This window comes from Hypanus sabinus, chromosome 4 (assembly GCF_030144855.1).
Source record: "Hypanus sabinus isolate sHypSab1 chromosome 4, sHypSab1.hap1, whole genome shotgun sequence".
Lineage (NCBI taxonomy): Eukaryota > Metazoa > Chordata > Chondrichthyes > Myliobatiformes > Dasyatidae > Hypanus > Hypanus sabinus.
Window position 1 is genome coordinate 33,984,709 of NC_082709.1, and position 26,832 is coordinate 34,011,540.

The window sequence follows — 26,832 nt, forward strand, 5'->3', positions numbered from 1 at the left end:
CTTTTTTACAGACAGTGTGATGTTTGCTTCCAGAATTTGCTGGTATTTAATTGAATTCATTCTTCCCTCCACCAGTGAAATGTTCCCCGTTCCACTGGCTGCAACACAAGCCCAAAGCATGATCGATCCATCCCCATGCTCAACAGTTGGACAGGTGTTCTTTTCATGAAATTCTGCACCCTTTTTTCTCCAAACATACCTTTGCTCATTGCGGCCAAAAAGTTCTATTCTAACTTCAATCAGTCCACAGGACTTGTTTACAAAATGCATCAGGCTTGTTTAGATGTTCCTTTGCAAACCTCCGATGCTGAATTTTGTGGTGAGGACGCAGGAAAGCTTTTCTTCTGATGACTCTTCCGTGAAGGTCATATTTGCGTAGGTGTAGCTGCACAGTAGAACAGTGTGCCACCACTTCTGTCTGCTAAATTTTTCTGAACGTCTTTTGCAGTCAAACAGGGATTTTGATTTGCCTTTCTAGCAATCCTACTAGCAGTTCTCTTGGAAAGTTTTCTTGGTCCTCCAGACCTCAACTTGACCTCCACCATTCTTGTTAACTGCCATTTCTTAATTATATTACGAATTGAGACCACGGCTACCTGAAAATGCTTTGCTATCTTCTTATAGCCTTCTCCTGCTTTGTGGGCATCGATTATTTTAATTTTCAGAGTACTAGGCAGCTGCTTCAAGGAGCCCGTGGCTGTTTATTGTTGGGACAAGGTTTGAGGAGTCAGGGTATTTATAAAGCTTTGAAATTTGCATCACCTTGCCTTTCCTAACGATGACTGTGAACCAGCTAATGAAAGTCTGAGACCTTTGTAAAAGTTATCTGACAGCTCAAATCTTTTGGGGTGCCCAAACTTTTGTATTGTGCTCCTTTCCTTTTTTCCACACTCTAAAATTGTACAAAACAGAAATAATACACTAATTTTGCTTAAAATGTTGATAAGAATGTTTCGCCTTTAACTTTATGACTTGTGGAGATTAGTTCATCTTCTCCTCACTTAACTAATCACAATAACAGAAATTTTGACCAGGGGTGCCCAAACTTTTGCACAACACTGTATGTATTTTGATAATAAATTTACTTTGAACTTTAACATTGAACTTTTTAAGCTAGGAATTGGAACAAGAGGCACACCTCAAGGACGCATGCTTAGCCAAATGTTCTACTCTCTCTACTCACTTGTGACTTCGTAGCTAGGCACAGTTCAAATGTTATCTATAAATTTGCCAATGACACAAAAGCAGGTAGCAGAATCTCAGATGAGAAGACATACAAGAGTGAGACAGATCAGCTGCTTAAGTAGTGTCACAACAACAAACTTGCACTCGACAAAAGTAAGATCAAGGAACTGATTGCAGATTTTAAGAAGGGGAGATCAGGAGAACACACAGCAGTTCTTATCAAAGGGTTAGCAGTGGAAAGGGTGACCAGCTTCATGATTTGGTATGCCATCAAAGACTAGCAAATTCCAGCATATGATTCGTGGAGAGCATTCTAATGAGTTGCACCACTGACTGGTATGAGGGACTACAACACAGGATTGGAAAAACCTGCAGAGGGTTGTAAATTCACCCAGCTCCATTATGGGTATTAGCCTTTCCACCACTGAGAACATCTTCAAAAGGCGATGCCTCAAGTAGGTGGCATCTATCATGAAGGGTCCACACCATCCAGGACTTGCCCTCCTCTCATTACTACCATCAAGGAGGTGGCACTTGAAGAAACACAGTCAATGTTTTAGGAACATCTAATGACAGCGTCAATGACAACAAAATCTGATTCTAAATCTGAGGAAAAAGTCTTGAGACTTGTTGAGCCTCACTTTAACAGGCTCCTTCAATTGGTAAATTTGCAAATATTTAGTTAATAGCTGATTGGCTAAGTGACAGCAGCCAATAAAAAAGGAGCTAGGATCAAACAGAATAACCACTGTTGGAGTGGAGAACTGAGGCTTTGGCTCAAGAGGAATAGGCCAGTGTTAAAGTAGAGAGCTGATCTTTTGGTTCAAGAGAATTCCACACCAATAAGTGGCTTGATGTGGGGAGAGAAAGCAACTTAGGAGAAAAATAAAACTTCAGTAAGAAGGTACAGGTGAAAACAGGTAAGGTTTTGTTTGTGGTTGTGCTTAGAGGAAGTGCTATGTGAAAAGGGTTGAGGTTTGGTTTGGGAGGCTAGTGTTTAGGTAAAGTCTTTTTCTGTCTGATGGCTAAGTGAAGGCAAGAGGTATACTCCACTTGCAGGATGTAGGAAGTCAGGGAGTCCTCCAGTGTCCCTGATGGCTACATCTGCAAGATGCAGCTAGCTGCTGCTCCTTACAGACCATGTTAAGAAACTGGAGCTCGAGCTGGATCATTCGGAAAGCTAAAGGGTTTATTGCTATGAATTAGAGAGGCAGTCATACCTACATTGTTGTATGCAAGTAGCTGGATGATTATCAAGAGAGTAAAACGGAATAGGCAGTTGGTGCAGCCTACCCCTGTGAGCATTCCCCTTCCTTAACAAGTATACTGCAACTCCTATTCTTTGCATTTTTTTCCCTCTTTTTGATTTTGTTTTATTCAGGACTTGGATGAGGAAGTGGAACGGTGGGTTACTAAGTTTGCAAGCACCAAGGTTGGTGGTATTTTGGCAGTGTGGAAGGTTGTAGTAGTTTACAAAGTGATAAGACAGGGTGCAGAGCTGGGCTGAGGTGGCAGATGGAGTTCAAACCTATAAAATCCTGGTTAGACCACACTTGGAGTATTATGTTCAGTTTTGGTTCCCCCATTGGAAGGATGTGGAGGCTGTAGAGGGTGCAGTGGTTATTTACCAGGCTGCTGACTGGAGCAGAGGACATCTTATGAAGAGAGGTTGAGCAAGTTAAGACTTTTCATGTTGGAACAACTTGTTAGACGTGGATAAGACAGGCATAGATAGCGGACAGTCAGCATCTTTCCCACAGGGGCAATGATCAATTCCAGAGAACTTCCCTTTAAGGTGAGCAGAGAAAAGTTTTGAGGAGGTATCAGAGTTGGGTTTTTAAATAGTGATAGTGCTTGGAACACACTGACCAGTGGGTTTATCGTTCAGTACAATATCATAAGTACTGCTCTAGTTTTTGGAGTTCTTCAAAATGAAGAATATCAATTAGCAACCATTGATTCAGATAATGTCACAACTCAAAACCAGCAAGTCCTGTATGGTGGCTGACCCTGCCAGTTCCTTCACAGAACAAAATTGGGGCTTTATAGCACATAACAATAAAATACAACTCTGATACTACCTATACGCAAAGTAATGGCATTTATTTCTTTACTCAAAGCAGCAAACTAAAAATTGTGGATGCATCTACTTAACAAAGAGTGGAACTCAAAGCAGCTCCAGCGGGTACTCAGAGCTTCTCAGCATTGTACTTATTAATGCAGGAGTAGGACAAAAAAGTCACAAATGAACCAGAAAGATGTTTTAGATGTATCACTCGTTTTTGTAGTTTGAGACAGAGCACTATAGCATAGAAATGGGCCATACAACCCATCTAGTATATGCCAAGCTGTTATTCTGTCATGCTGTATTGAGCTGCACCTGGACTCTAGCCCTCCATATCCATGTATTTAATCAAACTTACTTAAGTATTGCAACTAAGCACACATCCACCATTTCCACTGGCAGCTTTTTCCACAATCATACTTCCCTCTGAGTGAAGAGATCCCCCTCAGATTTTCCCTTCATGTACTTCTTGAGAAAAATTAAACACATTAAGCAAGTTCTGTCTTTATTTTATGTTGGAGATGCCCTCAATTATGCCTTCTATCAGGGACAATGTCAGTCACAGCATTTTTGGTTTAAGAACTGCTGTCAAACCTCTGCAATTCTCCCAGATTGGGTGTGCAGACAATGGGCAGCAATGAACCAGAGCAATTACTTTATAAAAATCACAAGTTTGAGATGCTGTAGAATATGTAACTGATCAAAGCAGAATTTATGACAAAATTTAATTGTTTTGAAATGATTTCAGGAAAAGGGGAAAATTAGATACGTATAGGAACAGGAAAAACCAGTTTAAGACAAACTGTCATGAACACCTATCAGATCCAATAGACCCATTTCGTGCTTCGGATTTTGTGGAATGTGTTTAAGTGAAGAGCAAGAGCAAGAATTGAGGGCTTTCTGTTCTGGCAATATCACGTAGCTCAGTGGCTATAACACTCAGCAGGTCTCACGTGAAAGAGAACATTGTAGCAAGCACCTATATGACTTATTCACAGCTACATTGTTAATCATTGAAGAAACTTACCTCTTCAGGACACAATTCATGAGTGCAGCTCATGAAATGAGTGCAAACCAGTGGAAAAGCAATTGAATATCGTGACTGAGAGGGCAATTCCAAACACTGATGAAACATCTTTTCAAAAGCACGACTGTAAAAGCTTAAGGGAATAAACACCATTTCAGTACATAAACATTCCAAACAACCTAAAAATCAAAATAGTTATCTGCTTAAACCTCATTAAATATGAAATTCCATGCATTTTCCCTAAAGTTGTATAACATTGGCATTTTTATGTAGAGAAAGATTGGTTATGTTGCTTCTTGGAAATGTACACATTTACAAATGTTCCCGATTTTTAATATTAAATGTACTTTTTCAACAAGGAATAATAAACACTAATGCAGATGTTTTAAATAGGCTATCTGTTTTGTATACTCATGTTGCAAGATAAATCTGACACCATTCATGGTACCATTGACCAGCATAAATCATGAGAGCAAGACTTTATTGTATTAATCATTTTTAAGCTCAGTTAAACACCTTAAACTATTCCTTGACATAAGAGAGCAGATGGTTGAGAAAATGGGTGGTATCTTAGGAAAATAAAAATATAGGGATGATGGAGAAGCAGAGAGGGCTCACATTAAAGACCATTCAGAAGGTTCCCATTTTACATTTATGTCTTATCCTAAAGATGACATTATTCATAATACAGCAGTCCCTCAGTTGTAGACCAAAATATAAGTAGATTTTGATTCATTAAGATGCACGTGGCAGTATAAAAGCATGTCCTTATTTTAATGAAAAAAGTCAGGTTAAATATTTAAATATTTCATACAAAAGTATTTTCAAGAGTTTTGCTTTATTAAGCATGGTTTAGGAGATATGTCAAAGTAAACAAATGTAATTCTCATTAGCTCATTCAGACGGACCAAATTTTGTGCCACCAAGTTAAATTCTTCGAAGGCACCCTAATTTACTATGTATCAAGAAAATACTGTGGTACGGCTTCCACTCAGAGGACGCAAAGTCCACTTGATAAGACTCAAAAATTAAAACAAAGTAAGAACTTACCAGAAGATTGAAAGATCCGAAGTTTCCACCAGCATTTCAACCAAAGAATCTACCATTTTTGTGTGAAAAATAATAGTGTTCATCATTTTTCCCAACTCTTTGTGATCTGATAGATTAAGAGAAGCCTTGGAAACACTAGTATAAGCCTGTGAACAAACCACATTTTCTTGATTCAAATCTACTGATGAAAAAATAATACCTATTGAAAATTTATCACTCACCCACCTCAGCTTCAAAATATTAAGCTTGCAGAACTAAGGTTCCACAAGTTGTGTGTACGTCCAGTGAAATAGCTATTAATACTCCAGCACAAAAAGGGTTTTTAAGAATTTCTAAAGCGCTTTTTTTTTAAAAATGCCTCAAGATGTTCTACTAATTTTAAGGATATTCCCAAGTTTCTCCCTACCTCTGTTGTTACCCTAATTTTCAGCCTCTGACACTTTCTAGATACCTCAACCAAGGAGAGGACAAACCTACTCTAAATTTAATAAACTAGACAAGAGCCCTAGCCTACTTTATTTCTTCCATGTGTCAGACCCATCACCCCATGAATCTGTCTAGTGACCTGTCACAGGACTCCCATTACAGTTTATCGTTTTTTGGCTATGAAGAGAACCGTACAATGTTGATCATCCAACCAAACCTTCTCTAGATGTACTCCCTTTGTTGCATTGTTGTCATTGATAGCTAAGTGACTGGCTATTATAAAATCTCTGCCTCCTCACCACCATTTGGTGATTTGGTCATTAGTGATTCAGGAAATGAAAAAAAAAATCGCAGTTGCTGAAAATCTCAAATGCAAAATCCTGAAAACACTCAATCTGAAATGTTAACATAATTCTTTTCCATAATTGCTTTTTAATGTTTCCAACAATTTGACTCCCACCTCATAGCCCATCCCCCAGATTTTTAGGGTTAGGGCTTGAAAATCTGACAATAAAGGCAGTGGCTGAAGGAATTTGTTGCAAATTCTTAGCAAGAATGCAAATGCTTGAAAATGAATATTTTGTCAAGAGCTGTGGCAGAACATCAAACTGCCTTTTCCTGACATTTATTACAACAATTTAAACACTTGCTTGTTTTCCAGCTTTATTTCATTTCTCTTCACATTAGTAAGTAAACTTGTAACTGCAGTGGTATGCTCAAAATCACAATTGATCATTTTGTTATAATCAGGTGGATGTATTAAGACTGAGATCACTGAGAAAATACCAGATGAAATTGCATTTACAATTAACTGTTCATTTCCTCTATAGATATTGCCTGAACTGCTGTATTTCTCTAGCATCTTCTGTGTGTTGAACTCAAATCAATATCTGAATTATAAAGAATATTATGACAATTTAACCTCTTCATGTTTTGCTTTAAGTGAAAGCCTAGCTGTTTCACTATTCTGTAATGCAGCTGCCTGGCCATCAAGAAGTACTTTAATAAATATAAGCAAAGGCAAGGCAGATGTTGATACATAAGGCAAATCCATCAAATTATAGCTGTTAACTAAATGTCCTGGGCATCAATAATAAAACATTACACTTATCCACCAGCTGATAAGCAATTTCTGAACATGCTTGGCACTTCAAGAACTTTTTCAGCAGCATCTTATTAGCTGTAGAGCTTTTAATTGCACCTTACTTTAAAAATTCAAGAGGCTTTTAAATTCATATCTGAATAAATGTTTTTTAACACATCTAATAAAAGCTCTCTGATCTTACCTGCAGCCTAAACCAGTCCAGTCTCATTCCTCTGAAGTCAAATACTTCTCCATCTTCCACTATAAATGCAAAGCAAATTTGTAATGAAACGCTCTTTCTTGCACAGGATAAATTTACTTTGCTTCATAATTTAAGTACACATTAAGTAATGAATATGTCACCTTGTTTTACACTTAAAGAAGTCATAGTGTTCACAAAGGAGGACATAATGATGGATTCATCTTCAGGACACACAGAAAGATTCTAGAATGGAAAAATTACATAAAAATTCAGTAATTCTTGTAATCCATTTCCTCAATTTGCAGTAGAGAAGGAAAGAATTCTACAAGCATACATGATTCATTCTTGATAAACAAGTTCTATGCTAATACCTATCCGATGCCGTCACAAATTACTTAAGCAAAATTTTGCCTCTAAATGGCAACAGGTAAACTGCCAGAATTTACCTATGTAAATATGAGACTACAATTTCAGGTTGAGCATGTCTGAAGTCCTGAACTTGCTGCAGATTCTTTGCAGCATATAAATCAATACACTTCCCAGTAGACTTTGTGTTGAGACACTGGGTCTCTGTCACCGATTTAATACAAGATCTGTAAGCTTTTTCATTTTAATGTACATTTTAAGAGAACAGGATAAAGGCAAGGTCAATTTTATTTCATCACCTGTATTTGTTATCATACCTTTAATTACTTGGAAGTGTTTTCAATTGCTTTAAGTTAAACATTTAATTTTCATCACCTGAAACAATCCAAATGTTTGATAGTTATGCTAAAGAGCAATCACTATCAAAATTTCATCAGCAGTTTCAATGGTGGAGCTTTTTAAATTGGTATAATTGCTAATACGTAGTCCATTTTCCCCAAAATTCCTGATTATTACCTGAATTTAAATTTCACAACTACCAGGATGGGGTTTAAACTCTGTACCAGTTCAGTAGCATATAAAACTTCACCAACTAATCCTACATGAAAAGAAACCAATCAATAATACCAAAAAATTAACTTCTCTCTTTACTTCATATATTCTGTCGACGTTGGCCTAAAGAAATATATCAAAGGTGTCTACCAATGCAAAAGTCATCACACAGGATAACGATTTTCATTAAATAAGTGGTCAACTACCAAAGATTCCAGTTCACTGCCAACATTTGATGTTGCGGGATCCAAAGGAATTATTAAACATTTATTTTAAAAGTCCCAAGACAAACTGGGTATAATTGTCCACAAAAACCAAATTATTGTACACAAGTGTAGGTTCACTAAAAATGAACTGAGGCTATGCACGTACAAACTTGGCATTATCATTCGGAGCTAGCCATCAAAGGCACCAATATGATCTAATAGAAGCACCTTGAAAGAGATTGCCTATTCAGGACTCCATTAAGTCATAAATCAGGAACCAGTTCAACAACAGGTTCAAAGACATCAGAAGAGGCATCTTACCATTTAAATGTTAAATGTTGTGTATACTGTTACACAATAGAAATCAAATGTTCACATGTTGCAGAAAACAAATTTGAAAGGTTAGCTATTTTTAAAAAAATGTCTGCATCATAAGCATTTGACAAAACACAGAATAAAGATGCTATGATTCACCAGTTCCTTTTTCTGCAAACATACAAAAGGACAAGATTTGTACTCCACCTACTGGCTATTCAAATACACTACACTATATTGACCTCAGATTTGTTCAGCATAATTTTAGTGACTAGTTTTCTCTACTCTTTTACCCAAGATACCATTAATATTTTGCAAAATTCATACCTGCACAAGTTCATTCAGCACCACTGCATCAAAGCCAGAGAGATATTGGACATAATACCTCTGCATCACTGGTCCATATTTGCGCACATGTGCTCTGAGTTCTTCCATGTAATAGATCAGTTCAGCAATGTGCCTACAGAAAAAAATGTATGAAGAATACCAATGGTTCCCAATTACATACCTTCATTAGATTCCAAAGGTATAGCAGAAAATTATATATTCAAAAAAAAATCTCCATTCCTTAGACTTAGTAATTGCAAAAGTATTAATTAGCACACTAAAAATCAGGTTTAAATCAATTGCGCAGCATATAATGAAAAATATGCAATGCTTGATTGTTCCAAATTTGATCAGTTTTAAACCCCCAATGTCTCCATTGTCGAGCATATAGCAATTTGTTAAGCATGATTGGGCCATGAAAAGATTGTTACACAAACCATTTTTATTTAAATAATAATCCTATTTATTATACTAAGATAAATTTTGTCTTCATAAAATACAATATTTGTACATAGTAAGGGACAACAAAATTATACTAGAATTCCAAGAATTAAATATCACGAATTTGGAGCATCAAGGGGAGATCCTTTTTCATTTTAAGTTTCAGAGAATTAAGTGGACAGCTTGTGCAGTCCAAGACCAAGTGGCATAATCTATTAGTTAAAACCAGATATTTCAGGAGTTGGTGTAGAAAACACTATAATAACTCTTCCTCGTCTATATTAAGGATGCATTGGTACTGCTTCATGCACCCATGCAATTTCATCAACTTTGCCTCCAACTTCCATTCTGCCCTTAAATTCACTTGGTACAATTCTGATACCTCCCTCCCCTTTCTTGATCTGTCTCCATCTTTGGATGAGAAACTGTCGACCGATATCTTTTATAAACCTACTGATTTCCATGGTTACCTTGACTATATCCCTTTCCAGCCTGTCTCCTGCAAATATGCCATTCCTTTATCTCAGTTGCTTTGTCTCTGCTGCATCTGTTCCCAGGATGAGACTTTTCTTTCCAGAACATCAGAGATGTCCCCCTCCTTCAAAGAAAGGAGTTTCCCTTCCCCCACCACTGATGCTGCCTTCACCTGTATCTCCTTCATTTCCTGAACATCTGCACTCCCCCCATCATCCCATCACCTTAATAATGATAAGAGTTCCTTCTGCCCTTACCCATCACCCCATGCACTTCTGCATCCAACACATTCTCCACAACTTCCACCATCTCCAAAGGTATCTACGAACAAACACATCTTTACCTCTTCCCCTCCGCTCTCTGCTTTCCATTCTCCATGATATCCTTGTTTTCATCCCTCACCACTAATCTTCCTGGCACATATCTCTGCAAGCAGCCGAAGTACTATACCTGTCCATTTACTTTTTCCCTTATCTCTATTCAGGGCCCCAAACAGTCCTTCCAGGTGAAGCAATACTTCATCTGTGAATCTGCTTGGATCGTCTATTTTGTCCAGTGTTCCTGATGTGGCCTCTTCTACTTTGGTGAGACCTATTGTAAATTGGGGATCTGCCTTGTCAAGCACTTTGCTCCACCCACCAAAAGCAGAACTTCACAGTGCCACAAAATTTTAATTCTGATTTTCATTCCTGTCCTGATATGTTGGTCCATGGCCTCATCTTGTGCCACACTCAGAGAAGCAGCATCTTATATTCGGTCTGGGTAGCCTCCAACTTGATGGCATAAATATCAATTTCTCCTTCCAGTAAAAAAATTCCTGCCCCCTTCTGATCCCCACACTGACCTCTTACATCTTCTCGCTGCCCATCATCTCCTCCAGGTGTACCTCCTCTTTCCCTTTCTCCTACAGTCCACTATCCTCCCCTATTAGATTCCTTCATCTCCAGCCCTTTACTTTTCCCACACACCTGGGTTCACCCATCACCTTCTAGCTATCATTCTTCCCCTCCCCCCACTTTTCTGGCATCTTCCCCTTTTCTTTCCAGTCCTGAAAAAGGGTCTCACCCAAAACACACTGCTTGTTCATTTCCATGAATGCTCCTGACCTGCTGAGTTCTGCCAGCATTTTGTGTATGTTTTGGATTTCCAGCATCTGCAGAATTCCTTGAGCTTACTACTATACAAAAGCTGGTAAATGTTTGGAACTCTTCCAAGTCATTAGCTGATTGGAAGCAAAGCTTGCATTTCAAATCCAAGATTTCTGACTGGCACAGTTTGAAGACAAGTGTGTGAGGGGTGCAAGAACACGGGGAAGCAAAAAGCAGATAAGAGCTTAAAAGGATGGTGGAACAGTTCTAGGAGGTTCCGATAATATTGTCCTTTTTTCCAATTAAAATGCCTCAATCTGTGATCAGCATCTTCAGCTCTATTTCTCTTCCATAAATTTTGTTTGTATCAATAATCAGTCACACTTTGATTTTGTCTCCTTTCATTCCTTCAATAATTTTATGGACTTGACCTGTCCTGGACAAGCACAGATAAAATCACAAGGACAGAACGGTTCAGAGGTGCAGCATGTCACCAAACAACCTTCACGAGCTTCTACAGATGTTATTGAAAGTATCCTGACTTATCACATCATGGTTTGGTCTGGCAATTTGAATGTACAAGAACTTCAGTGCAGTGGAATCAGCCCAATGCATCACTGGCACATCCTTCCCGACCACTGGAATTTCAGTATCTACTTTAGGTGCACTTCAATAAACCTACCATGAAAGCTTACTGCCATCTGGCCCATGTAATCTCCTTGCAGCTTCAACTGGACAAGAGGGACAGAAGCCTGAAGTCTCACGTCATCATTTTTAAGCATAGTTAGTTTCCTTCAACCACTCAGATATTAAACCAACCTGCACAACACTTTTCATAATGGCTACTTTGACAACTTTGTACGACAATAGCCCTTGTTTTTTAACCCTAATTGCATTTTTTTGCTTAATTTGCATTTAATTTGTTTTTCTGGCATCTCTGATGCTGCTGCCAGTGTGCTTTTCATTGCACTAGTGTATAGGGCAATAAACTCAGAGTTTAGCTTAATCTTTAACAACAAGCCTGCCACCAACAGCTATTTCACTATTTCTACCATCCACCTGCCTGGGTTTAATCATATTCTGTTCAAAATCTTGATACTCACAAAGTAGTTTAATTCTTCTTAAGCAAAATCTTGCCGGATTCCTCTATGATGAAGGCATAGGTTCACTTTTTCCTGCTACACTAACTGATTTTCTTACAAAAATTTGCCATCAGTATTTTTATATCTTTTTAAAAGCTATCTCATCATCCTCTTGACTAGACAACCATCTATTTCATATTCTGACAGAATAAAACAAACCAAAACTGCTTTACTTAACAATCAACAGTTTGCTGGTTCTTCTCCCCAAACCTGTACACAAATGCTTTCCAGTCACTGTTCATCCTCATCTGAATTGGAGCTAGGGCCATGCAGATATTCCACTTTTCTCTTACTTCCCACTTCTCCCCCAAGCTCATACTAGCTTCAACCCACTTTTCTGATGGAATCTAATCCTGTAATATCTTTTCTTTTATGTTGTATGACTTCCCCTCAAGTTGTTCCTTTCATCATCAAATATGCTGATATGAAAAATATCATTCATGGACCCTTGATGTCCTGACCACAAGAGAAAATTAGCACATATTTACTATTAACACATTTACTTACTTATCAATAAAATCATCACTGTTTCTTGTTCTTGGAATGTTATCTGCATGACGAAGCAGCCAGATAATTTCGTCACGTGCAAAAGATAGAGCCATGAAGACAAAGAGTGCCTACAAGGAGAGAGCCTGAATTACAATTCACAAAATGGAATAATGTTCTGCTAGTACAAACTCTAAACAGATATACTATTGTAGGTGTCCTGACTAGCTGCACAATATTCTGGTATGGCAAGCTGAACTGAAGCTGCAGCATTAGTGGATTCTGCCCAATACTTTATGGTCAGATCCCTCCCCAGCACCATTTGTAGATAGCACTGCCTAAAAAATAGCACATCCAAAGATCCCCACTATCTGGGCTACAACATCTTTTGCAGCTAGCATTGGCCAGGAGGTACAGAAGCCCATAGTGGCACAGCACTAGGTTCAAGAACAGCTACTTCCTTTCAGCCATTTGGTTCTTGAACCATCTAGCAAAACCTTTGTTACCACTACAGTTCAGAAATTCTGACCACTCTGATCGCTTTGCTTTGAAATGGACATTTTTTGTTCCATTTATTTCTTTTTGTAAAATTTGTGTACAATTTGTTTATTTTTATTGTGAATGCTGCTTATATGGTGCTGATGCCTGTGATGTTGTTCGACTTTGACTTTGAAAAGCCAAAAGACCAAGAAACTTCACAAGAGGCAAAAATAAATTCTGGCTGCTTGCCATTAGATGATGTTGGGATAATAGTCAAATCAACCTCGAGATAAAAATATTCTGAGCTCAAAACCTCAATACAGGTATTTCTATCAGAAAAAATGAATTATACAAATAAAGAGTGCTAAAAAAATCTACTTTCAAAACACTTAAGTTGTACTAGAGGACTGGCAATTTAGTTATTTTCAAATGCTTATTTCTGGGATATTATTTTGAGGCACTGCTTTTGTCCAAATTCACTTTAAATATGTTCACATAAATTGGTAGGTAGTAATCTTAGGGAATAAAATTTTCTGAGAATTATCAGGTGTAAGCTTGAGAAACTAAGTTTGTATAGCAAAACATCTTTGCCCAAGTCAGGGATTGGACTGCAGGACAATTGCATTAATATTCACTTCCTGTTAATAATGCAAAGGGCATCATTCTTTTTTGCTACAGATAGTGAAGTATAAACAGTGCTTTCTAATATTCTAAAGCTTGAACTCTACTGGAATAAAATAAATCACTGAAATATAAACTCAGTACCTTTGGACCAAGTAATCCAGGTTGGTCAGCAAGAACAGTGGCTAGCTCTTTTAAGGCAGACCGCAAAAACTTGCGTCGTTCTCTATGAAGTGGTCCACTAAAGGGGACAAAGTTCAAATGAATGAAAACTATTGACATTCAGAGACAAGCAGAGAAGGTGAAACATGCAAAGAAGCGGACACTGAATTCACTACACTAACTACTAAATTGGATCTACTCCAAGTTGTCTACCATGGCAGATGCCATTTTTTTTGGGTCTTTACTCAGCTCTGGAACAACTGAACAATGAGGATACATACATCAAGATGTTCTTCATTGACTACAGCTGAGCATTCAACACCATCATCCCCCTGAAACTCATCCCAAAGTTTCAAGACCTAGGCCACGGTACCTCCCAGTGTAAATGGATCCTTGATTTTCTCACTTACAGATCCCAGTTAGAATGGATTGGCAACATCTCCTCCACAATCACCATCAGCACATGTGGACCACAAGGCTGTGTGCTTAGCCTAATGCTCTACTGACTTTATACCTTCGATTGTGTGTTAAATCCAATGCCTTACTTAAGTTTGCTGATGACACCACTGTTGTTGGCCGAATCAAAAGTAGTGCTAAATCGGCATATAGGAGATAAACTGAAAATCTGACTAGCGGTACCACAGCAACATGTACAACACACTGGAGGAACTCAGCAGGTTTGGCAGCATCCGTGGAAATGAACAGTCAACGTTTTGGGCCGAGACCCTTCGTCAGGCCTAAAGAGGGAGGGGGCAGGGGCCCTATAAAGAAGGTTGGGCAGGGGAGGGTGGGAAGAAGGCTGGTAGGCACCAGGTGAAAAACCAGTAAGGGCAAAGATCAAGGGGTGGGGGAAGGGAAGCAGAGAGGGGATAGGCAGGAAAGGTGAAGGAGGAATGTAAGGGGAAAGAACTATGGGTGGTAAAAGAAAGTGGAACCATGAGGGAAATGATAGGCAGCTGGAGGAGGAAGCAGAGTGAAACTGGGATGGGGGAAGGGAGGGGGAGGGAATTACCCGAAGTTGGAGAATTCAATGTTCATGCCAAGGGGCTGGGGACTACCCAGACGGTATATGAGGTGCTGCTCCTCCAATCTGAGTTTGGCCTCATCATGGCAGTAAAGGAGGCCATGTATGGACATATCCAAATGGGAATGTTAAGCAGAGCTAAAGTGGGTGGCAACCAGGAGATCCTGTCTGTTGTGGCGGAGGTGAGGCCAAACTCAGGTTGGAGTTTACTGGTTTACAAAAAATACTGGTTTTTCACCTGGCACCTACCAGCCTTCTCCTTTCCACCCTCCCCACACCTTCTTCATAGGGCCCCTGCCCCCTCCCTCTTTAGTCCTGACGAAGGGTCTCGGCCCAAAACGTTGACTGTTCGTTTCCACGGATGCTGCCCGATCTGCTGAGTTCCTCCAGTGTGTTGTACACATTGCTTTGACCACAGCATCTGTAATGTACTTTGTGTGGGACCACATGTCTCATTCAACATCAACAAAAACCAAATAACTGACTACCAACTACAGGAGATCGTAGTCTTCTTCTGTTGACCAGTGTCAAAAAAGCCAAATAAAATCCACTGTGATCCAATGTTGTAAAACAATAAAAGATGAAAACATCCAAGGGTAGTGAATGTCTTTTATAGGCACTGTATAGGCAGCTGGAGTTTAATCCAGACAAACATGAGGTGTTGCACATTGGGAGGCTAAATGGAATGAGTAAAGATACACCTAATGGCAGACCCCTTCCTCCAAGGGGTGTGAATAATTTTTCTAGGCACTCTATGTATATGTGTGTTATACATAGTCACAATATACAACCCCGAGATTCATTTTCTTGCAGGCATACTCAAGAAATCTATAATAAAAAATAAAATTAAAAAAAAAGCTTTCTCAACAAACTATACTGAAGAGATTGACAGAGGAATACTTTGGGACTCTTTTAAGGCTTTTATCTGTGGACAAATTATCTCATATTCCGTTGGTAAAAGAAAACAAAGATATTTAGATATTGCTTTATTAGTGGATAAAATTAAAGAAATTGATAAGATTTATTCCGTGACTCCTACCAAAGAACTTTATAAGAAGAGAGTTGAGCTTCAAATGGAGCATAGCTTATTATTATCTTCTTCAATTGAGAATCAATTAATTAGGACCAGGGCTCAATTTTATATCCATAGTGATCAAAATGGTAAATTGTTAGCTAACCAATTAAAAGCTATTTCGACTAAGCGACAAATTATTAAAATTCGTAAACAAGACGGTAATCTAACTACTGAGCATAAAGAAATCAATAACACTTTTGAAAATTTTTATAAATCTTTATATCAATCAGAATTTGATGGCGATCTGTCCATGATGGATAATTTTTTTAACAATTTGAATATTCCCAAACTGACAGATGAAGATCGTAGCTTGTTCGATGCTCCTATCTCTATGGCCGAAATAGGAGAGGCTACTTCATCAATGAATTCAGGGAAAGCTCCTGGTCCTGATGGTTATATTACAGAATTTTTTAAAACTTTTTCTTCTTTGCTTTCCCCTTGGTTATGTGAAATCTTTAATGATGCATTTGCTAAGAAGAGATTACCTCAATCTTTTTATGAAGCTACTATCTCTCTAATTCTTAAAAAAGATAAGGATCCTACTTTATGTGCATCTTATCGCCCTATATCACTATTAAATGTAGACTCTAAGATTCTTACAAAAATTTTGGCCATTAGGTTAGAAAAGGTACTATCACAGATTATTTCAGAAGACCAAACTGGTTTCATTAGGAATCGGTATTCCTTTTTTAATGTTAGAAAATTGATTAATATAATTTATACTTCATCACCCACAATCCCAGAATGTGTTATTTCATTAGATGCTGAAAAAGCTTTTGATAGAGTTGAATGGACATACTTATTTAACGCTTTGAGATATTTTAATTTTAGTCCTAATTTTATATCATGGATCAAACTAATATATTATAAACCTGTTGCTTCTGTTTTTACAAATAATTACAGATCCTCTTTTTTTCAATTATCTCGTGGTACGAGACAAGGTTGTCCCTTAAGTCCTTTATTATTTAATATCGCATTAGAACCTTTAGCCATTGTTATTCGTGAATCTCCTAATATTTTTGGTATTACCCGTAATGAGAAGTTATACAAGTTATCACTTTATGCTGATGACTTGTTGTTATATATTTCTGATCCTGACAGGTCTATTCCTGCTATTTTATCCTTGTTGGCTCAATTTGGTAGTTTTTCTGGTTATAAACTAAATTTGGATAAGAGTGATTTATTCCCTTTAAACGCGCAAACTTTATTGAATGACAGGATACCATTTAAAGTTGTTACTGATAACTTTATCTATTTAGGTATAAAAATTACCAAGAAATATAAAGATTTATTTAGACTGAATTTTTTACCTATGCTCCATCAAATTCAACAACTTACTACAAGATGGTCTCCCTTATCCTTATCATTAGTTGGTCGGATTAATACTATTAAAATGATGATTTTACCAAAATTTTTATATTTATTTCAAGCTTTACCAATTTTTATTCCTAAATCTTTTTTTGATAACATTGATTCAAAAATTTCCTCATTTGTGTGGCAAAATAAAAACCCCAGGTTAAGTAAAAGGCAATTACAAAAATCTAAAAAAGATGGTGGTTTAGCTTTACCTAACTTTAGATTTTACTATTGGGCGAATAATATTCGTAACTTAATATATTGGAAATTTGGATTCACCATTGTGCCCACAGTGGGTAAATTTAGAATGCAATGAGGCACAGGGATATTCTCTATTCTCCGTTCTTGGTTCTTCTCTTCCTGCTGATTTAGTTAAATTCAATAAACAGATATCCAACCCTGTTGTCAAACATACATTACGAATTTGGTTTCAATTTCGTAAGTTTTTTACTCTGAAAAACTTTCTTCTTGATAGCCCTATTTTACTTAATTTTTTTTTCAAACCTTCTTTGACAGATCAAGCTTTTAGCATATGGAAAAGGAAAGGTATAAAATGTTTTCGTGATCTTTTTTTTGAAGGTAGTTTGATGTCTTTCGACCAACTTTCCAACAAATTTAAGTTACCTAAATCTAATTTTTTCAGATATTTACAAATCAGAAATTTTTTACATAAAGTTCTACCATCTTTCCCCAATTCAACTTCAATGGATTTCTCAGATTTGATTTTTACCTTAAATCCTTGTCAGAAGGGATTAGTGGCTTTTATTTATAATATGATTATGAAGATACAACCAGAAATATCAGGTAGAATTAAACAAGAATGGGAAAAAGAACTTCAATATAATATATCAACAGAAAAATGGGAAAAAATTTTACAAATGGTTAATTCTTCTTCTATATGTGCTAAACATGCTTTAATACAATTTAAAATTGTACATAGAGCTTATATGTCTAAAGATAAGCTTGCTCGATTCTATTCTCATATTAACCCTCAATGTGACAGATGTCATTCAGATGTGGCTTCATTGACCCACATGTTTTGGTCATGTCCCACTTTATATAACTATTGGAAGGGCATATTTGCTACCATTTCCTCAATTTGGAATATCGATTTACAACCTCATTTTATTACTGCAATTTTTGGTATACCAAATGAGGATAGTAATCAGTTTTCCCCTTCAATTAAACGAATGATTGCTTTAGTAACATTAATGGCCAGAAGGTCTATATTACAAAATTGGAAAGAAGTAAATCCTCCTACCACGTTTCAGTGGTTCTCTCAAACTATTTCTTATCTGAGCTCGGAAAAAATTAGCACTATTTTTGACTCATCAATTAAATTTGAAGAAACTTGGGGACCGTTCATTCAACATTTTCATATGAATTAATTTGGCCTCTTCCAGACCTTCTCTCTGTTTATTCTTGTTCAGGTATGGAGTTCCGGAGTTTTTGACACTATCACATACATATAAACTGTTATTATTGCCCATGTTAGTTTAGTTTAGTGTTTTTTCTCCTCAATATATATTTTTTCTTGTATTTTTAATTTTTTTTTTCTTTTGATGATTATTCTTATTTTTTTCATATATAATTATTATAGGCTTGATTGATTAATGTACTATTTTTTTCTGTTGATATTTTAATAGGATATTGTTATCTTATTATTAATTTAATTTCAAATCTATTGCACTTATAACCTATTCATTATTATGTTATGTTTTTTTTTATATATGAAACTCAATAAAAAGATTGAAAAAGAAAGAAAAAAGCTTTTCCTGATAGTTTTACAAGCTGAGCTTTTAACCGGCTACTTATGCAATTGACCTCCAAGAGGACAATAATCTTGTTGCTGGGTTTGGAGGCTTTTGTGTCTCAGTGACCTGGAGGACTATGTTGGCTGATGTCAAGGATTTCTGCTTTGGCTCTCAGTAGGGTCACCCATGCCAAACAGGCCAAAGGGTAAAGGCCAGACTAAGAGTCCACCAGTCCTCCAGGTTTGGGGATTCAGCTCAGGGCCAAGAACTCTAACTTGGTAAACAAAAATTGTTATAGAAACAGCAATGAAGGATTGTACTGCATCAGAGTGCAATGGTATTCCTGAGACTCCATCCAGGACTTCAGTGAGTGGCATGTTTGAAAACCACAAGGAAACCACTGACATGATGAAGGAAGCCCTGAAGACTGCCAGAGATGGAGAACCTTCAATGCTGCTCTAAACACCAGTGGTGTAATAGGCAGTAAATCAAGTGATAGAATTCTATGATACAAGGTCCTGATACTTCAGGAGAACTACCTCCAGGATATTATATGCTACCAAGACACCTTTCTAAGTTCAAAACTTTTAGTGCAATAGGTAACCACAGGAGTGAATATTAGCAAAAGGCCTTACCCAGTTGATGCTCAACTGGCCAGATATCTAACTGTCTCTTTCAAAATGGTTTCATTAGATTTGTTAGTATTAAATGACTTCTTAATCAATTCCAAACATTAAATATACTTACGCATGTGACAATGCAGTCTCCCGACACTCGCGAATATCAGCTATGCGTTTGTTGTAACTATGAAAAGTAAAGTATCAGGCTGTGAACACCACAGTAAATGTTGGTTAAAAATTATTAGCAAATCTAGGATTAACATAACGAAATCCACACTAGAGTCAGCCAAGTAGTGCCAAGTAACTTGACAAGTCATTTGGAGGAAGTAAGTTTTTAATTTTAAAAATTGAGAAAAATATTTAGATACAGTAAACCAGATTTCTGAATCACCAGATCATTATCTAAGAATTCAAAACTGTTGATGGTTCAGTATCTAGCTCCGTCTCCACTCACTGGAGACCCTACTTGTCACACTCCTTTTCAAATTACATTATAAGAAATGTTTCAATAAAGTTGGTAATAATTTTAAAAAATACATATAAATGCTGGACAACTGTTAGAATCAAAAGTCCAGAAAATCTGAAAGTCTGGCACCAAAGTCCCATGTATGAGATTGTTGCAGTATTTTGTATTGGAACTAGACCATGGACTAATGTTACTTTGATAGTTGTGGTAATTTTTAAGATTATTCTGTTAGGTTTACAATTAATTTCATGGATTCATTTTGGAAATGCAAATCCCAAAACATGAAGGTTTTTTTTAAGGAAAAGATGAGTAACTTCTTGGAAATTTGTATCAATATCCAGTGATGAATAGTTAAGTATTTGGAATTAAATCAATATAATAATTCCAACTATGTGCCACTTTGCATTATGTTCCTAGGTTTGCCTGAATTTTCCATTTATTTCAATAACATAAAAAATACAGAAACATTTGTAACAGGCACATGTATAGAGCTTAACATGGGAAACTTTAGAAGTAATTTTTAAAAATTGGCCAATTCAGAAGCAACTACCTTCAGGATATTATATGCTTTTCATAGCCCACAATTAATGCTTACCTATAAGAAAATAAAAGTTGTTAATAAATCACCAAGACTTAAATACACTGTAAATTAGGATTATATAGTAAACAGGTATTCTCTCCAGAGTTTGATCACAAGATTTATGGGGCATGTAGCTGCATAATTAACCTTGGAATTTATTCACAATATTGTGAAACATCAATTTTTGAATTAAGTTCTGTTGAGTCATGTTCACCGAATTAATCCATATTCCTCTTGAAACTAATTCTGCTCCCAATATTCTATTAGGAACAATCACAAATATATATTGTTCGTGAATTTTGACAATCTTTAGACCAGAAATATGGTGTAGGAGGAGCTGACATTATTTCAGTGGGTAGTTCTCACTATTTATAGCCAGTAAATCAGTTTGAAGCAAATCTCATGGACCAAGTTTTTTCCTAAAGTTCAAAATCCACTGTTAAGGATATGCAATCTAATAACAGCACCAATCATAGGTCAACATCTCCAACGATATGGTCGGTTTGCTGACCAGCTAATAAGATCATCAGAAGCAGGCCATTTGGTCCACCATTTCATCAAGGCTGATCCATTATTCCTCTCCGCCCTAATCTCCTGTCTTTGCCCCCTACCCTTCTGCCTCTACCTTAAATGTACCCAATGACTTTTTTTGGAAAATAGATATTCTTATTTTAATAATCTCTGGTCCCTGACTGCTCAAAGTGAAGAAGCATTTAGAAGTCCAGGCATGGAAACACATGATGAACGTTGTAAATAGTAGAAAGGTACACAACTGCAAACTCCATACCCACAGCATTATAGTAAATGTCTGCAGTTCGCATACTTGACCTCATCAGACATGGTTCCAGCACAGTTTCAAGAGTGTCAAGCACAGGCAATTTGCTTCTCTCAGGAATTTCAGGTCAATGATATGGCACAATTGGCAGATGTTTATATTACAATGAATATTTGCAACAAAATAATGATGATCTTGATTAATTTTGTGACTTATTTTGGTACCAGTCACATTCCACAACATTGTTTCATTAGTGTATTCTAAAAAAGGTTACCCTTTTATGTTCATGAACAAGTCTTCTGCAACTTTGTGAACATGGAATACTTCATCTCTGAATAGAGCAAGACAGGAACTGCTCTGCAGTGCAATTTTCCACAGGTTTAGAGCTGCTGAATCCGTGTTCAAGTTTCCATGGCACAGGATAAAGCCAACTAATATGAAGATAAAACAAGTCTTTGTAATGCATATGCATGAAACAGATAAAAATATTTCAGACTTCTAGAAATATTTTGCAACACAGTATCACTGCTACAGTTTGCATCTCCAGTTTAAAACATCAACTATTTAATCTGACTTGTGATCCTCCTCAACACACATAAAATGCTGAAGGAACTCTGCAGGCCAGGCAACACCTGTGGAAAAGAGCACAGTTGCTGCTTCGGGCCGAAACTCTTCAGCAGGACGGTCTGAAACATAGACTGTAATCTTTTCCATAGATGCTGCCCGGGCTGCTGAATTCCTCCAGCATTTTGTGTGTGTTGCTTGGATTTCCAGCACCTGTAAATTTTGTCTTATTTGTGCTGGGATCCTCCACCTTTCCCTACACTCCCCAGGTGAAGGAAACTGATAGGTACCTGACAAATAACTGAACTGCCACTCATATACTACAAACACCTACATATGGTTCAGGTTACAGTATTTATCTTCTCAAATCATTTTGCAATTTTTAAAAAATCTGTATAGTAACAGTACAAAAATAACATGATATCTTTGAATAACTGATCATTGCATTCATTTGATTCTGGAGCACCTAAGCCATTTGATCCTTTAGAAGTTTAGTTTACTAAATTGCCCTGCACATGAAAATTGAAGGAGTATACAATTAGTGGGTCGCAATATTTATGAGATGCCTAGGTGATAACACTTGGCAAAACAATGCAAAATAGTGGTAGCCCTGTTACCAAATAGCTTTAAAACCAAGTACAACCCACATTTTTAGATACAATTAAAAACTGGTATAATCAACTCACACATTACAGGTGGCCCGTTTTCCAAACTTTCGCTTTATTACACCTCACTTTTTCAAAATGCCTACATTAGTTACCTGTTTTTGCTAGCCAAAAAGTGTTTTCACTTTTATGAAAAAAGGCAGCGCACACGCCCCAAGCAGCCAAGCTCCTCCCTCGGAACTGCATTCAAGCCACCATTGCTTAATCACGTGTCTGTGAGCATCTGTACTTTATCTCCATTTATTTTGTGAATCTATTGGCAAGGTGAATTCCAAGGTATCAAAAAAGCCTAAGAGGGCTCATAAAGGTGTTACACTTTTACGCATTATAAACTGGACGTAAATAAGCGTCGTGATCGTGGCGAAAGAAGTAAGGACATTGTTCATGTGTTGAACTTGCCTGCGTCCACCATTCGTACTATTTACATGTAGAAAGAAAGAATTTTGAAAGCTGCCGATGTTACTGTTGGTTCTGCTTGTAGCAAAGTGGTCTCTCTTAGTCGGCATCCAATAATGGATAAAATGGAAAGTCTATTGCTTGAGTGGATTGATGGGTGTACAAAGCGTGGTGTTCCGTTAAGTTATCTTATACTAAGGAGAAATCAGTCAGTCTTTTTAATAAGCTGAAACAGAAAACATGGACGATGGTGATGAAAGTGTTGCGAGTGGAATTTAAAGGTAGTCATGGGTGGTTTGATTGATTTTTGAGGCGACAGGAGCTTCATAGCTTAAAGGTTACTGGAGAGAGTGCTTCCGCTGAGAGTATTTCTGCCCAGAGTGCTTGCGTGAGATTTTCGCTACGCTTGACAGTGCTGCAATGATTGTAGAAAAGTATTTCTACTTTACACAGGCTGTTTAGGTTTTATGTGTTATTTGGTATGACTTGGTAGGTTATTTTTTGGGTCTGCGAGCGCTCACAAATTTTTCCCATATTAATAAATGGTAGTTATGTCTTCGCTTTACACCATTCCAGCTTACGAACCATTTCATGGGAACGCTCTACCTTTGGATAGCGGGGGAAGCCTGAATATAAATTCTTTTGATAAGTACTAGCTAATGCCCTGATTCTGCTCATTTGTCTTATGGCATTACACACTTAGTGGCCTGTACCTAATAAGTGACCACTTAGTGCATATTTGTGAACTTCTGTTACTGTAGCCCATCCCCTCAAGGTTCAACATGTGTGTTCAGAAATGCTCTTCTACAAACCACTGTTGTCAAATGTGGTCATTTGAGCTAATGTTGTCATAGCAGCTAGAACCAGCTTAGCCATTCACCTCTGACCTCTCTCATTAACAAGGTGCTTTTGCTCACAGAACATCCATTCACTAGGTGCTTTATGCATTTTGCAGCATTTTCTGTAAACTCTGAATACTGTGTGAAAATCCCAGCAGATCAGCAGTTTCCAAAATACTCAAACCACCCTGTCTGGCACCAACAATCATTCCACAGTCAAAAGACACTCAAAACATATTTCTTTCCCATTCTGATGTTTGCTCTCAATAACTCAATGCCTGCGTACCTTTATGCACTGAGTTACTGCCACATGATTGGCTGATTAGATATTTGCAAAAATGAGATGCATAGGTGTACCTAATAAAGCAGCCACTGAGTGTAAACGCAAATGTAAATTGACATTCCCATTATCCAGGATGAAACATACTATTCATGATGAAAACAATCCCCTAGTTGAGCAGTTGTTGAGATACAGGATACACTCACTCAGATATGCCTTCACTTAACTTAATAAACAGGACTGCTATGTTGCACGGAAAATATTAAATCCTATGCACAATATACAGCTTAATCTTTCAGTGCCTGATGCAGACAGCAAAAGTAAAAGTTCATCCTCTTGGCTTGAGGTTTTATACATTTGTTGAAAAATTCTGCCTCTGCTTAAGACAAAATGTGTAGAGCGGTTGTAAAATCTAATTAAGGTATATGGGAAGTATGCAGTTCAATTACGATCTTTGCTGCAGTTAAAAAATTAAAAGTGTGATAATTTCTGTTTAATATTTTTCAGTTGAAAGTTTTACAATCTAAAAAAAACTTCCTATTTGCAATTTTTAAGTTCTGCTTCAACTAAACCAGTGCCATTATTTGAAGCTACTGCACCCTGCTGATGTAAACTAGTAGCAAAATCAAAAGGTTTCGTAAGTGAAATATAAAAAATGTAGAATTGCCAAAATTATATGGAATATTAGCTAGCAAGGTTTGCCAGTTCTATTTAAGAATACAGTACTGTGCAAAAGTCTTAGACACATGTAAAACAAGTCTGTAAAGCAAAGATACTTTCAAAAACAATTAAAAGTTTTAAAATATATATTTAAAAAAATAATAAGCAGTAAACAGTAAAAAGCTAAAATTAATATTTGGTGTGACCACTCTTTGCTGTTAAAACTGCATCAATTTTCTTCAGTACACCATCATGCAGTTTTATAATAATCGGCTGGTAGGCTGTCCCAAACATCTTGGAGAACTTGCCACAGTTCTGCAGACTTGCTTCTGTATCTTCAGGTCATCCCAGACAGCACTGATGTTGAAACCTGAGCTCTGGAGGCCATATCATCCATTTTCTTTTCTTTTCTGTTCTTTTCAGTAAAGACGGTTAAGACTAAAGACAATAAAGACAGTTCTTTATTACCTTTGCCGTGTGTTTGGATTCATCGTCCTGCTACAGAATGAAGCCGAGACCGATCAGACAGCTCCTTGATGGATGAGAATCTGCTTGTACTTCTCAGCATTGATGATGACATTAATTCTGACCAGATCACCAACTCCATTTGCAGAAATGCAAAGCTAAACCTGCAGAGAACCTCACCATTCTCTGCAAATTCTCATCCATGTAGCTCTCTTGAACTCTATGGGCAAACTGCCTCCCGTTTGAGCCAAAAATTTCAAATTTTGACTCATCAGTCCAGAGCACTTGCTACTATTGTTTAGAACTCAGTCTTTGTGCTTTTGTGCGTTGGCAAGTCCCTTGGCTTTTGTGGTAAACTATGTGTATACCTGTCTGGACACGCCCCTCTGCTGACTGCTCCTGTGGCTCCTCCCTGTATAAAGGCGATTGGAGGCACTGCTCCTCCTTCAGTCTCCAAGATGTCGTGGTCACGTTTGCAGCTAATAAGAGCCTATCTTCTGCCTCCCGTCTCCGAGAGTTATTGATGGTGGATCAGCTTTGTTTCCACTTTGGAAGAATGGCTTTTTAGCAGCAACTCTTCCATGAAGACCACTTCTGACAAGACTTGACTGGTTTAATGTATCTCTTGTCTGCTGCACTCGATTTCCATGGCTGACCAACCTTGCCTGTTTCTTTATGCTTCTTCAGAAGAGTTTGGACAGCATACCTGGAAACCCCTGTCAACTGCAAAATTTCTGCTTGGGAGAGATCTTGCTGATGCAGGATGTCCATCTTGCTGCTATGCTTATGCTCAATCTTGCCATGGTGTGTTGTAGTGTACTAAATTTTGTAAAAATATTATAGTCTGAACAATTCCAAATGACACTTTACCTCCTTGTAAGGTGTGTGTACAAGTTAAACACTGTACATTTGTTAAATGTTTGTAAATAACCTCTGGATTCTTTCTTAGCCTCAAGGCACTAGTGGCATGAGAAGACCAAAGAGTTTATCTACCTTTGGGTGCCTTTGCTATGCTTGTGGATTGAACCTTAATTAATTGATAACTTTTCCCTCAGTTCTTGGGACTTGATCTAGACAGAGGAATCTCAATCAATCGGTGCCCAGGATCGACCCAGAGTGATTTCACGAATTGGAATTTGGAGTTCCCCCAACACCAGCAATCAAGTCTGCTGACGACAGCAACGATCAAGAGGTAGCTAAGAAACATGAGCCCTGAAATCTTTATGGAAATCTTTGTAACTCACTATATGGTATTTATTGTGGCTTTCTGTTTTATGATAATAAAGTAGACTTAAATACTTTGTTGTGCTTGTACACTTACCACCAAATTTCCTGGACATGCAAATTGGTCTGGGTGTGATCATCCCAGCCCATCACACATGCTGCAAGAATCAAAGATCTGAAGGTTAAACTGTCACATTTGCCACACCCTCACCTTTTACTTTGGTTATTCTTTGCTCAGTTTAATTCCTTCTACACCTGTTTCTGTTTCAGTTAATCAGTTTAGTTCGTTCAGCTCATTATGTCATTGATCATCAGCTTCCTGTTTGTTATTTTTGTTTAACCATGCACTGGGCTATATACCTACCAAGTAATCAAGCTTTTATTTGAAAA

General features: G+C 37.4%; 1 protein-coding gene across 2 annotated transcripts in view; it reads right to left on the bottom strand.

Annotated features, from left to right (window-relative positions):
* The window catches only part of nckap1 (NCK-associated protein 1), a 161,459-nt gene that overhangs the window by 90,447 nt on the left and 44,180 nt on the right, over window positions 1-26,832 (bottom strand). For both annotated transcript variants that reach the window (XM_059966809.1, XM_059966808.1), the window contains exons 9-17: window positions 21,624-21,780; window positions 19,656-19,712; window positions 13,682-13,778; window positions 12,458-12,567; window positions 8,806-8,938; window positions 7,201-7,282; window positions 7,040-7,098; window positions 5,328-5,473; window positions 4,278-4,410 (exon numbers count right to left, since the gene is read on the bottom strand). In XM_059966809.1, the coding sequence (XP_059822792.1) occupies window positions 4,278-4,410; window positions 5,328-5,473; window positions 7,040-7,098; window positions 7,201-7,282; window positions 8,806-8,938; window positions 12,458-12,567; window positions 13,682-13,778; window positions 19,656-19,712; window positions 21,624-21,780 (974 nt within the window). The remainder of the gene's footprint in view (window positions 1-4,277; window positions 4,411-5,327; window positions 5,474-7,039; window positions 7,099-7,200; window positions 7,283-8,805; window positions 8,939-12,457; window positions 12,568-13,681; window positions 13,779-19,655; window positions 19,713-21,623; window positions 21,781-26,832) is intronic.